Consider the following 15,271-nt stretch of genomic DNA (forward strand, 5'->3'; position numbering starts at 1 on the left):
TTTTTAATTTTTATGTATGAACAATTAGTTGTATGAATGATATTAGGTTGAACAATGTAGTTTATTTTATACAATATTATTCAATTTTAGTTCATATTAATTTATTGTTTATTTTGTCAATAAAATCATTTTTATCATAATATAACTTTATTACAGTAAAAAAATGAACTGTATAAATTCTCGGCGGTTTTAAACTCCGGTAAACTAAACCATGCAAAATAGAGGCGGTTTTGAGATAAACCCAGCTAATTCTGGTAGTTTTTGAGTAACCCCGCTATTTTTTGTGGTTTTCACAAAACACCCGTTATTTCTGGCAGTTTTCACAAAACCCCCGCTAATTCCAGTGATTTTTACAAAACCCCTAAAAATTTTGATGATTTCCGGAAACCTCTGCTAATACCGGCGATTTTTTCCATAACTGTCGGTACTTGCTTAGCAACGGGTGTTTTTCCAACAATTTTTTCAACAGTGGAAAATGTGATTTGCGGGGATTAAAACTGTTGATAATATTGAAAATAATCCCGAAAAAATTACATAATTGTAGTGACTATAAATTATTAAGACATTATATTATTTTAAACATCATTTCTAAATTTAAGTGACATTACTTCTCGCAGTTTCGATCTATTCTTGAAAGCGGTGTTCTAATACTAAAATTACTTAAATGTTTTTATATTAACTATTTTAAAAAAGATTAATTGATTTATTCATATCCCACGTATTAAGAGTAGGATATAAAAAATATTTAATTAAAAAAAAGTATCATTGATAGATATAAGAGTTGAGGTGTTTTATTACAAATTAAACTATGAATATGATTTTGACCAAATATTCCAGTTTTCTAAAACGTTGAAATGCATGCTGAGTGTTGATGCTGAAAATTTTGAGTGAAAAATATAATAGAGACTTATGTTACCAAAATATTAAGTATTATTATATAGAACATATGGAATTGAAAAGCTAGCCGACAAAATAATAATATTAAATATGAGCAACTATTTAAGTTTGAACAAAATGTTTTATATTTCTATAAAAGAAGTGTGGTAAAAAAATATATAACTTTCAAAATGTGATTGATCATACAAAACATTTTTCCATTAATTTTTACCCAAGATATAACATATGTAAAAGAAAATACATGATAATATGAACATAAGATTATAGGAAAACTTAGAGGAATTCACATTGGTCATATAACTAAATTCCTTGTAAAAAGGTTTGCAATTAAACTCTTGCAAGAAATTAATTGACTAAACTCATAAAAAGAAGGAAATGATGAAAAAGAAAGGCCCATAAGCTTTTCCTCATAAAGAAGGATTAGTGAAATCTAAAAGTGTATTAAATAGGTATTATTTTGTTTTGTTGTTATTAGTTTGTTGGGAGAACTTCTCTTGAAGCTGAAATAAGAGAGTTTGATTCTCTTTGTGAAGAAGCTGTGCTTTCTTCCTCAACTTCTCATTCTCCTCAATGATGTTTTGGTTCTCCATGTACAACTTCAAGTTTCTCATCTTCATTTCTCTCTTCAAAACCATCTTTTTCCTTTTTCTTTCTTCTTGCACTTGTGCTCTCCTTCTGGTATATATATCATCAAAAACAAGATCACAAAATGTATATAAATATTATTCATAAAATTAAACATGAAAACAAAAGTAAGAATCCTATTATGTTGTATGTTGACTTTATGTAATGCTGAATTTTTAATTTACATTATGTAGGCTGACAGTATTTTCTGTGTTATTCTTCCATGAAAATTAAAATTTTATCCATAATTTATATAAAATTTAAATGCAAACATTTATCGTAAAAATTATTGAAATAAAATGTTATTAGTTTGGATTAAAGAACTACACAAGTAAAGTTAAATTTTTCTTGTTGTTCCTTTTCTTTTCTTTTCTTTTTTTTTGTTCTCATTCATCTCCGAAAACAAACCATGCAGAGACAAATCTTGAAGAGACAGAAAGAAAACAGAAAGAGAAGATTATGATTACCTTTTATGGAGGTTGAAGCGAAGGTGGTGGCGGTGGTGGCGGTGGTGGTGGTGTGTCTTGGAAGAAGACGGAAGGTGAAGGGAAGAAAGAAGAGGAAGATATGGTGGTTGTTTTGAAGAGAAAGAGCACATTGAGAAATATATATTTTGATTATTTGTGGTTGAAATAAGATTATGTGAAAGTGAGGGGCAAGCATTGGAGTTGAAGGGGTTTATATAGGCAGAAGATGAGAAAGTAATGGATGTGAGAAATTGAATTGAAGATGAAAAAAGAGACATAACTGTGGTTTTTTGTGTTTGTTTGTGGGGATGAGAGAGAAGAGAAATGATGATAGAAGAAGTCATGATTACAAAGGGCAGCTCAGAAATTGGAGAAAAGAAAAGGGTGTTGAAGAAAATTTGTTCTTTAATTTCTTGGCTCTTTTGAACGAAAATAAATAAACAATTTTTTAATCCAATAACTTTAGCTTTTTTTTTTTACCTGTCATGTTTAAGGTTGTCATAAAAAAAATTATATAATTAACTTAATATAATTATATTGATTTTTTTTAAAATTTGAGAACCCAGCCGCTGCATTAAAGTGAAATAAAAAAAATAAATGCAAATCTTCTCTCCAATTTTAAAATTTATAAAACATAAAAAGAATTAAAATAAAAAATTGTAGAACATTCGAGAGCTGGATTTTGGTGATACCACACGAAAGTGATAAAGTTAACCTAGTGTGTTGTTTTGCTGTGTGGAATTTTAGAAGTTTCCCTTTGAATATAAAGATAAAATCACGTGGGGTGTTATGAAATTGGTATGATAATTATTGTAGAAGACAATTTTGACATGATATTCAACGTGCCGACCTGCATTTACTTCTGTTCATTGCATTGCATGGTTGATTATAGTGTGAGATATAGTTATGGCTCCAACACTGTGTTCTCTGCATGCCTACTGTTTTCACCCACTGCCAAACAGTACAACAACTCTCACACACACTCAACATTTCATTAATCAATGTTTTTTCTTTCACATATCAACCTTCAAACTACCAATAAGTTTCGATTCATAAACCAACAATCAAATTTATCTTTATTTTAATTCATTTAAATCAACTTTATCAATAACCAGTTGTTTTCCTTCAAACTCTTTAAATTCAAAACATATATATAAATATATATAATTTTATTTGAAAACATACAAGTTGTGTTCTTTCTAAATTTGTTCTAACATCTATTTAAATAATATAATATATTATTTAGAAAATATCACAGGTACAATAAACTAGAACAATTAATATATATGTAAAGTATAAAGTATCATTATAGTTATCTAAACATAACTATAAGTTAAATTTTATATACAAATTTTCATTATAAAAGTATTTACAAATTTGGGTCTTTAAAACTACCCAAAAGAAAACATCTAAAATCCAAATCATTTATGCATCCGCATCATCTTTGTCTAATGTGTGCTCCACATAAACATCATCTACTCATGTTTTTTACCAATCAGGTGACATCCAAACATACAACAAACACAAATAAACAAACAAAACAACAAGGGTAAGCTAAAATCAAAGAATAAAACATAGCATTCACAAAGTAACATATTCTATTTTCGTTTCAAATTAAGCACGACACCTAAACATCTTAGACATCTTAGACATCTAAACTCAACATCCAGATACATGTATTATTGTTCACTTGTGTGGTGGAACAACTGACCCACTCAAAGCTACCACACAAGGGTTAGTTCGTTAAACAACACCCTTTGCCAATGGTACCGACCCCTAAACTATGATCTCTTGCTACTCCTCATAACATAACTCATCCTTCTCTACTTGAGACTTGATGGTTATTGGAGTGTCAAAATAATCCCCAAGAAGAGCTCTTACAATAAAATATACACTACTTGAAACATCCACAGAGGATTTTTCCAGAGACTTCTATGGAATTACGCCACAATTATACATATGCATATCTCAATTAATTACCTCATAACAATCATCAATATAATTACTTACTCAAAGTATTTCAAGCATAAAATCATTTATAATATTCTGGAAGCAACAACCACACAATAACACAATTTTCTTCATACCAACTCGATACACTCAATAGGCAAGGGAAACAGTTTGGAAACCCTCACCAACACCTTCAGAAGGGTCCAACCCCCCCCCCTAACAACTTAGTTCTTGCTAGAAAACTCGTACCATCAGACGCTTACCACTAGACAAGTCCTTACCAGACGCTTACCACTTGACAACTCCTTACCAGACGATCTACTAGACGACTCCTTATCAGACAATCTACCAGACGACTCCTTACCAGAGGATCTACCAAACGACTCCTTACTAGAAGACTCCTTACCAGACGATCTACCAAACGACTCATTACTAGACAACTCCTTACCAAACGACTCCTTACTAGACGACTCTTTACTAGACAACTCCTCACCAAATGACTCCTCACCAGACGACTCCCTACCAAACGACCTATCCAATTTTTTGTACAATAAGAGACCAACTAAATCGTAAATGGCTCTAAGATAGTTCCCAAAATTGCAGACTTTCCCCAAAACCATGGTCTAAAAATTTTACCTATCAAAACCCTTATTTTAAGCCTAAAACTCACCCTTCTTCTAATTTATTCCAAACCTAAGTTTTGTTAAAATGCATAAGTTCAGATTCACTAAATCTACTTTCACAAATTCATCAATAAACAACTTTTCACATCAGCAAACCAACTACACACCAGCATGCATAAGTTTTCAATTCAATACACCACCTTTTCAAGCACCCAACATGCCAAATTTCACGATCTAATTAAATTTCACAAATCAATCATCATACAAATATCAAATATCATATGCATACTAAATTCAAATCAAATAAACTAGTTTTCCTTACCTTTGACGCTCCAATGATTCTAAGAGCTCTAAACTTTCTCCTACGGCTCCAAGATCTTTATTTGCTCTCTATAGCTGAAATCAATTGGCTATAAATGAAGATCTCACCTCAAGGATTCCTCAGGCGGTCAGTCTTTGATCTTTCAATAGATGAGTAAGGAGTTAAACTTTATAGAGAGAAGTAATGGCAGTGTTGTAGCTAGGACAAGCCAAATCTAGGAGCAAATCAAGCCATAAGTTCATGAAGGAAGGTTGCGAAATTTGGTGGTGTGGAAAGGTGTTGATAACTCACGGTTTTGATGTGTTGTATAGTGATGGAAAATGTGTTTAAGGGTTCTCTAAGAGAGGTTGGGCCAACTCTTGAAGGAAGGTGGCTAGAGAAGGCCACTTGGATTGCTCTAGCCTAGGGTGATCATACAAAGAGTTTGAGTGCAAAAAATGGTAGTATAACATTACTCTAGTTCAAAGGTAACTACATGATGGATAAAACCTCTATTTGTGGACTAAGGTGTCTTAAAAATGGGCAGAAACTTAGACCTAAAAGAGCCACCTTGGTTAGCTTGGAGATCAAGGATAAATCCTCTCCAATAGAAGGGAGACAAGTGACAAGAATCCTCTCCAATACAAGGGAGACAAGTGGCAAGAATCCTCTCAAATTGGAGAGAGACATGTGGCCACTACCTATGGAAAAACTCTCTATTCCTAGAGAGACACATGGCCGCTAACTAGGAGGAAAACTCTCCAATGGGAAGCCCCCACATGCCTTGGACGAAAATGAGCTCCCTTGTTCTCCAAGCTTAGCAAAAATGTTGACTCCTTGGTCAACACCCCCATTTTGGACGTCCAAACATAGTCAACTTTGGGCCTTGGCCCTTTGTTGACTATTTTGGTCAAAATCCTATTCTACTTGGCCCATATTAAGGCCCAATTGAATTCCTACACTACTAGGCCCATATTACAAAGCCCAAATAAAATTTAGACTACTTTGCCCATAATACAAAGCCTAACATTATTCTTACTCTACTAAATCTTCATCATGGCTTAAGATGGCCCAAGAGAAAGAGCCTAGGCCCATCTTCCATAGATCACTCCAACTCTTCGTGATTGTGCTAGGCCATGGCTAGGAGGTATGTTATCATCCCTTCCCTCTTGAAAAGGATTTGCCCTCAAATCTTCAACATGGGCTAAAGGCAACTTCCTTTTCTTCATAACCTTCATTTCTTCCTTATTTTTCGACTAGGATCAAATACTCATTTTATAACACAAGTTAGAACAAGTGTTAAAATAGTGAGTATGTGAAGGATATAGCTCCCAAGAAGGATACACTTTAAATCAAATGAATGATTAAGGTCTTGGAATGTATGAGCATTTTTCTTTTGATTTCCCACACAATGATCCTTTGAGTCTTTTCTTTCCATGCTTCTAGAGGAGGATGGCAAGAAGACCTTTGTACTTTTACACAAGCTTTTGGCCCTTAACATCATAATTTTCTTGTTGGGGCATTCTTGCGACTTGTGCATTATTCTTTGACACTTAGAACAAAATGTGTCTTTTATTTTCTTTTTACTTTCTTTTTTTCTCTCTTTCTTTTTCTATGTTCTTTCTCAATTGTGCTTGATCCTCTTCCACTTGAGAAGGTGTGAGAGGATGAAGTACAAACTTATTTTTATTGTGGGTGATGGTTATCTCATTGGTTTGGCCATTATGTAGAGATTCTCTATCAAAAAGTCAAGGTCTTTCCAATAAAATGTGACAAGCATCCATAGGTAATATATCACGTAGCACATTATCTTCATAATTCCCTATGGATAGTTTGAAAATCACTTTTTGATTAACTTCCATTTCCTTGTTCTTATTGATCCAAGTTTATAAGATTGAGGATGGGGAAAAATAGTTAATCCAAGCTTGTTAACCAACCTAGTGCTACAACAATTTGAACATGAGCCACTATCCACAACAAGGGAACATGTTTTGTCTAAAATTTTACATCTAGTGTGGAAGATGTTATCTTTTTGTGTGTGCTCTTGTGAACTAGGTTGATTATGGAGAACCCTTCTTATCAGAAGAAGTTCTCCCTCACAAGGATGGACATCCTCACTTGCGCTTTCTTCTTGCTTCTTTGTGACACTTCTCCTACATCAATACCCCTTAAGATCATGGTCATTTTGGTGGGGTATTGTGATGCAATGTGACCTCTACCAAGACACTTGAAACACTTAATTTCACTAGTGTGACTGTGAGATGTTTTTGTTGAGATTGTTGATTGTGAAATTTGGTGATGGGGAAAGGTGTTGATAGCTCACAGTTTTTGTTTGTTGTATGGTGATGGAAGATGTGTTTAAGAGTTCTCTAAGAGAGGTTGGGTCAACTCTTGGAGGAAGGTGGCTAGAGGAGGCCACTTGGGTTGCTCTAATAATGGCAACCTCCTTGAGCTAGGTTGGGCCAAAGCTTAGGAGGAAGTGATCCCTATGATGGATATGGTTGCTAAAATGGGTGGGAAATAGGTGATATGATGCACAAATGATGGTGGTGCGGTGATAGGCTCACGACTTTTAGTGATAGGATGAAGATGGTGTGTAAGTTGAAGGTTCAAGGAGAGATTAGGCCAACTTCATGAGCTAGGTGACTAGAAGGGCCTCTAGGGTTGTTCTAGTCTTGATCAAGGAAGAATGAGACTGCAATTTGACAGCATAAAATTACTAATTTTGAGGATGAAATACAAAGGTGGAGACACCTCTATTTATAGTCCAAGGGTGTCTCCTTCTAACCCTAAAAGCATGATCTCCCATCTTTGCTCTCAATGGCCAAATATGAGGCCTTCTAATCTCTCCAATGATGGGAGGACATGTGGCCACTTATAAAACACAATCCTCTTCATTCCTAGAGTTCCATGTGGCCAATACTAAAAGCAAATCCTCTCCAATGATGGAGGAACATGTGGTCACTACCGAAAATAAATCTTCTTCACTCCTAGGGTGTCATATGGCTACTTTTTAAAAAGAAAATCATCTCCAATGGAAGTATGACACATGGCACACACTTTCCACTTGGTTTGGATATCTAACTTAGTGAAAATCATATTCTACATAGGCCTTAATACAAGCTTTAATAAAACCTACACTACATGGCCGAATACAAGGCCTAAATATACCTACATTACTTTTCAACCTCCATGATGACCTATGAGAAAGAGCTTGCTTCACCTTGCATAGATGATTCTAGCTTCTTCTTCAAAAAGCTTGGGCCATGGCTAGGGGTATTCCATCATCCACTTCCTCTTTAAAAGGATTTATCCTCAAATCTTCAAGTTTGATATGAAAACATCCTTTTGGGAGATAATTGGGCTCTTCCCTTGGGGTCAAATACCCTTCTACAAAAAACAAGAGATAAAGTATCACCAAGATAATCATCCAAAGCATATAGCTTCAGAGGTTCATATACCTTTGATCAAGGCATTGGAATTTAAGAGCAACTCTTTTTAAGCTCTTATTTGCCTTATGTTGAATGCATGTGCTTTTGAAATGACTTCCTATTTCAACACAAGGTTTTATTTGGTCTTGTCTTTCCATGCTTCTTGAGGAAGATGATAAGAAGACCACCTTTGTTTTAGTGCACAAGCCTTTGACCCTTAACATATTGACTCTTTTGTTGAGGAACTCTTTAGTCTTGTGTTTTCCTTGATACTTAAAACATGACTTGTTATAAGTGTCTTGTTAAGATCTCGGCAAGTGTACCAAATCGTATCAAGTAATAATAAATGGTAAAACCAAGTATCGTTGCCCAAAAAACTCACGACACTAAATAGTCGTGTAATTACTCAATTAATTAAAACTTTTAAGAACAATTTTGGGTTTTTAAATGTAAAAACAAGAAAGTAAATAGGAATGCAATTTTGATCAATTGAATAGAAACGCAAAAGGGAGTGATGATGTTTGTACTATGAGATGAAGATGTTGTTGGGGTGTAGATTTCACCTAATCACTCTCATGCATATAAGAATTATTCTTCTTTACTAAATGTCAATGTCACTTTCTAAAGTACTTAGAACCCGATGTCTCGGCGAAAGAAGTCTATCCTTAATTACTAGACCACAATGTCTTGCATCCCTAATAATTAATTTTGCATTACGAACGAAAGCTTAAGACAACCAAACGTTTTATCCCTATGTCTAGGCAATAGTTCCCTTGGGAGAAATTCTCCAGTTCTAGGTTTCTAGGTATTTGTCAATAACAAAGAAAACCAAAAATCATGCCATGAATGAGTTAAACATAACAAGCATAGAGCAAAGGAGAATAACCCTAACAATTAATGAAAGAAGCATATATAAATCGGAATCAAATTCAAATACATGAGAGTTTAGAGGTTACATCTTCCCCAATAACAAATAAGGTTTAGTTCTCCATTATCATGGAGAAACTAGATGAATAATGGAATGGAAGAGATAGAAAAACCCTAGAAACTGAACAGGAGAGTTCCCACATCCCGAAATCTACCTCCAAGGGAAGAAAAATGTGTTTCTGTGCTCCAACCAACAAGAGATATCAACCCAAGGGCGTGCAATCTCTTAAATAGAGCAAAAATAAAGTCCAAGCCCAATAACGTTGGCGCTCAGCGCCCCCACTTAGGGCAACCGGGCGAGCTTTCAAGAGAACAGGTGCTTAGGGCCCCTCAGAGGGCGCCCAGGCGGTGTGCGGCACAAAGAAGCTGGCGCTCAGCGTCCTTAGTGGGGCGCCCAGGCGTGGAGCGACACTTGAAGGCTGGCGCTTAGCGCCCTTAATGGGGCGCCTAGGTGGTGATTCGTGACATCCTGCGCTGAGAGCCCTTTAAAGGGGCAACCAGGCGCCCAGCGACGTTCTTCAGCCTTCTTCTCTAGTACTTTATCTTTCCCTCTTGAGTTCCAACTCCTTGATACTTTTGCTCTTCTTCTAAATCATACCAATAACCTACAAAATTAAGGGAATTTAGTGATAAAATCATTAAGTATACCCTCTACTCACTTATTCACAAAACTAAACTAAAAACATGAGTTTAAGTAAGCTTATAAGTAAAAAAGGGTTGATTTAATATCAAAATTGCATCACACAGTAAATTCAACCTTTATCACAACCACAAACTTGAAACTTTACTTGTCCTCAAGCAAAATGTAACTTGCTTAAACAAAATAATCATACTACAATGGTCTAACACACCAAAAAGCATTTTCCTCTAGGATAAGTAAATCACTCATGTCTGCTTGTCATAGAAAGATTAGTCAAGATATAATGATGCTTTAGGCAATCAAGCTTCAACTATGGTGCTCACATAATCAAGACATACACAACAGATCCAAACCTCATGAATAATCAACAACCAAGCAAGAATGTTATCATAAAGTGCATGGAACAATTCCTCACCCAGGATAGTGTTTCACTCAAACTCAAAGGTGTATAGTGAGGTGACACTCTTACACTCTACCATTACAATGTCACATGAATCAACTTTGCCTTTCATTTAAATACCATCAAACACTTTCACAAGCAAGTTATCATCACAAGGGCTTTTCAAGGCTTGTAACTTGGTCTGGCTAAGAAGAAAAGTGGTTTTTCTAGACAACAAAATTCCTTGAGTTAAGAGAGTGCATAATTCATTTATTTACATTAACAATAATCTCTCTATCTCCTTTTACGTGAGAAATCAATCTTCAACTCATTCCCAACTTTCCTTTCATTGAGCTTAACCTTTTCTTTTCTTTCTTCTCTTTTCTTTTTCTTTTACTTTTGCTTTTTCTCAATGCTCTTTAAAAATTTTCACAAAGTTCTTTCCGGTTTCCCACAACCCCAAACTTGAACCATTCTCCATTACCATATAAACATACTTTACTCAACTCAAGGCAAGGATTCCAAAAAGGTTTTTTTCAAATTTCAAATTTAGGCTCAAGGTTCAAAGGTTAGAGAAAAAACATTGTTCTTTGTTGGGTTCACATATTGGCATTGGCTTATATGGGAGAAGAACAAATGGCCTTGATCATGTGTAACAAGCAAGCAAGAGGTTTAATCATAGAAACTTAGGCAAAATCAATCATGCTTCCAAAGCAATAACTAAATTGATTACAGAGGTGTGATAATCAATTCAGGTCATCAGACAGCTTGTGTTTTTAAACTGAGGCAAAACAACTTGTTTTGAATCAATTACATTAATTGGTGAATCGATTAAAATATGTGTGTTTGCACATATCCTTTTCAAATGTGTTGTGTTGTGAATTAGAAAGAAAAAGTTTTCAAAAATGTGCTAAGTCTTGAAGCTTAATCAATTACATGGATTATGTATTCAATTAAGTCTGTTATTAATTTGAAAATTGTTTCATGCTTGTCATAACTATTTCAACAGTCATATTTTTAAATGTGTTAACTAAGCATTAAATGGAAATCGGTTCCATTAATTGCGTATTCAGTTAAGGAGCTTAATTGATATATATATATATATATATATATATATATATATATATATATATATATATATATGCAACGACTAATTTCATATATATTAATTAGGGATTTTGTACGCGTGGCAAACAATATTAATTAGTTAGTGATCATTGTGCCAAACATCTAGAAGTCATGGCTAATGCTAGAACATATATTTGAGAAGTAAATTCAGAAAACACCTATTTTCATGGCTACAATTACAATGGTAGATACCGAGCTAGGAAAAGAGGTGTGATATGTCTCTTGGAAATTAAAATAAGTTAGGGTTTCTTATGTGTTTGTATTATAGTTTAAACTCTAACTCTCTTTCAGGTATCACTACAAAAAAGAAGGGCATTACCGAAGGCCAGAAGCCCTCGGAAACAACCCGAAACCGTCGGTAAAAGGTAATTACAGACGGCTTATCAACGGCCAAAGAGCCCTCGGTAAATCCCAGGTAATTACCGAGGGCCAAAAGCCTTCGGTAATTACCGAAGAGCGTTCTGAACCTTGTCCTGTGATGCACCACTGCACTTTGCATTTGGAAACATAAACCTGCACATGTCTTTTCCAGCTTAATCACTGAACCACCATTATTATAATAAAAGAATTATACTAATATCACTCCTAAAATTTTTACTGTAATAGAAAAACAATTATAAAGGAGAAACACATCCCATAAAACACTACACCTAATCTGTGTTGAACAAAGGTTTTTTACCGAACTAAATATATCAAGCACAAATCTTTGAACTATATTGTATAACTTGTGAAATTTTTCACGACAAAAACTCCCTGTAGCTTAATCATTTAAAGTAAAGCATGGTATGCGACATACATATATATCCAACCATAACCAAATATTCATAACATCACAATATATATCAATTATCTTGCAGCAAACAACCCCCAGAACAAAAATAAGCATCCAGATATACAAATGCAATCTCATATTTTCACAGAATATTTCTAAGGTTTCTTCCATTACTTCCTACTTTCGAAAAAGCCCTTCCTCTCTTGTTTTCTCCACTGTAGCAATCTAGAATTCTCATGGTTTCTCTCTTCGAAACCCCTGGTAGGTAATTTATTCACATAAAACACAAAGAAAATACATACATAACAACAACCAACCCATGAAACTATGCCCAACACTCCAAACAACCACAAATTTTGGGTTACTCCCCTTACACATATATCAATTCCCATAATTTACAGAATCATAACCAACCACAACAACAAACCAATGTCAGCTCCCCTTACCTCGTTTCCCAGCCAATTTCCACTCATTCTCGGATTACTACCAACTCCAACCAAGGCGTAAGACTCTGTTCTCAGCAAAGCTTTGAAGACCTCTTCCTTCCCTCGCTGTAGCGGTAGAACCAACCATCAAGCAAACCATCCAAGGTCCTCACGGTGTCTCTTTTCCTCACGATGCACACTCACAGTGGGTGGATAAGGAGTAAGTCTTCACTCTGTGATTTGAAATAGAAATTTACCTTCTAGGGTATCTCCCAATTCACACAGTGGTGCCCTCTTTTCTCCTTGATTTAAACCTAATATACTCCCTACAACCTACTAACCCTTACTCCTCCAAATATTTCCAGTTGCTATCCTCCTCTATCTCTCCCTCAATGACTTCTCCAACGAGATTCTGTAGCAAATATCCTCCCTCTGCCTTCTTCTCCGCCTTGACATCTCCGACAACAACAACTGCGGCCCAATCCCAAACCAAGTCGCCAAACCAACACCACTTCACTACAACGCCCTCGACACGCCAACCCACAACAACCCCCACCCTTGTCGCAACATCACAAGGACCAAAACACGAACCCTAGCGCAAACCAGCCACCATCGAACCGCCGTCAGCGTCCGCAACAGCAACCGCTTCAAACCGCCTTAAGGCGACAACCTCACGCTTCAAACCAACGAACCTCTTTGAAAAAAAGTAGGGAATGGAAGAGGGCCACCCAGCAATAAACCTCCGTCAGCGTCCACACCACCAAACTCGTGTCGTCAAACCGCAGCGTCGAACCAGCTGACCGCCACCAAAGTCGCGACCCTAAATCAAGGACTGACATCGACGAACAGGAGGGAGGGAGTTATACTTTTGGAAAATTTGGGAAATTTGAGAAACAAATACTCCAATTTTGAACTTAAAGCATCCTAGATATTATCGAAGGGTAAAAGCCCTCCTCGGTATTTAATTTCACCAATATATTACAGAAGGCCTGAAGACCGTCGGTAATAAGCCTTCAATAATACGTGTTTTTATTGTAGTGTATGTGATTCCGTAGCCCCTGTGACAAGATTAAATCAAATATCAGTTGTATTTTACAAAGTTAATGTGTTTCTTTAGTTTGGATTATTTTATTTTATAGTTTTACTATGCCACAGAATTACCAACTAGCAGTGACTATGTATGACCAGAACATATTTTCTGCATTATTAATGTAATGACCCAAAGATTTGAAACATGTATTTTATTAACCTCTTTTTAAAAAAAGTTTTTACTAAATGTAGGAAGTTTGATGATGGATGGATTAACATAATGATTTATTAATGAGTCTCAAATCCATTATACACACATGTTCAACAAGTTTGCGTAGTTTTATAGCCTGCTTATGACATTATATTTTAACCAAAGTCAAAGTCACATATACTTCAGTTAGGTTTACAGGTGACAAGAAACCAATTTACTAAATTAGCTTAAGGAAATAGCACACAAATCTTACTGCAACAAACGTAAGATAACACTTTAATTTGAAAAAACGTAATACAAGAGAACATTCAACAACTTCCAAAGGAAGAAATTCCCTTCTGCACAGGTTAAGACCTGTTTCTCAATAAACTACACAACAACCAAAACAAGGAACCATTTTCCCCTTAAATGATAACCCCTAAGCCCTATTAGACTTTGTAACTTCCTCTAACCACCAATGAAGTGTCCAACCACTGTTAACTGTTTTGTGACTTCTAATTTTGAACCTTTTTCCTAACATATATATACACCTTGAAAGTCTTATCAACTTCGGTAAATTAATGTCAATTTACTGGGATGAATCTATGCTTCTATACTTGCCAAATATTGAATTCAGTCATAATACATTAAGAAATTTTCACACCTTATAACTGGTGTCTATATCTATGTAATAATAGGTTTTGAATTTATTTACAAGTTTGACACAACGTTTCATATTATAACTGATATACAAAACTAAGTCATAATATGTCTTAAACTTATTTACAAGTTTGTCACCGTATTTTATATTATGACTGATGTACAAAACTATGTTATAATATGTCTTATTTTTATTACGATTCTGTCACCGGTCAACCTATTATGATGGATAATTTTTGTCCGTCATAGAAAAATATTTTTCCACTAGTGATATAATCACAATCTTCACTGCACTTTCTACAATATACTTCCATAAGTATTATACTGGTTGTAATTTTCTAGTTCAATGTTGCAGAACCTGAAACACATAACCTAGTGATCCTACTTTTCCAGCTTCCTCTTTCTCTCTGGACTATGTTGCTGGACCAAAATAATGGTATGTATGACATGCAGTTTCTTTATGTGAAAGATGTGAATTTTTTGTACTTTTTCTTTCTTTGCATACATATCCAAATAAATGTTTTTTGTTCAGTCTCATAAATTTCCAATCTGTCTTTTGATTCAATTCTCCATAGTCTTACAAGGTTGCCATATTGCAACTATGATGTTTTAAATAATTATAAATTTACTAATTAAAATTACTGTTGAACAATATAACTATGAATATTGTTGAACAATATAAAATTCTCCATAACCTATTTGTATTTATCATAAAAACAAATGAGTGCAGAGAGAGAATACATGTAATGAAGATGAAAGGAATAGTAGTGAATGTGGTTAGGACCCTTTTGTTGTCCCTTTTCTTGAAGTAATTGAGTACCAAAGCTA

General features: G+C 34.9%; 1 protein-coding gene across 1 annotated transcript; it reads right to left on the reverse strand.

Annotated features, from left to right (window-relative positions):
• Positions 1–1,170: 1,170 nt before the first annotated feature.
• On the reverse strand, positions 1,171–2,147 carry LOC148191128 (uncharacterized). The gene is made up of 2 exons (XM_088101439.1): positions 1,989–2,147; positions 1,171–1,572 (listed from the first exon to the last, which is right to left on the reverse strand). Exons 1-2 carry the CDS (start codon positions 2,117–2,119, stop codon positions 1,350–1,352), a joined length of 354 nt encoding a protein of 117 aa, XP_087957565.1. The 5' UTR covers positions 2,120–2,147; the 3' UTR covers positions 1,171–1,349.
• Between the last annotated feature and the right edge of the window lie 13,124 nt (positions 2,148–15,271).

The sequence above is a fragment of the Vigna umbellata genome, chromosome 11 (genome assembly GCF_029865625.1).
Source record: "Vigna umbellata cultivar VRB3 chromosome 11, Vumbellata_1.0, whole genome shotgun sequence".
Classification (NCBI taxonomy): domain Eukaryota; kingdom Viridiplantae; phylum Streptophyta; class Magnoliopsida; order Fabales; family Fabaceae; genus Vigna; species Vigna umbellata.

Coding starts and splice junctions, on each gene's coding strand:
- LOC148191128 (XM_088101439.1), bottom strand. CDS start 2,119: ATGTGCTCTTTCTCTTCAAAACAACCACCATATCTTCCTCTTCTTTCT. Junction 1,573..1,988: donor CGCTTCAACCTCCATAAAAG/GTAATCATAATC, acceptor TATATATACCAG/AAGGAGAGCACAAGTGCAAG.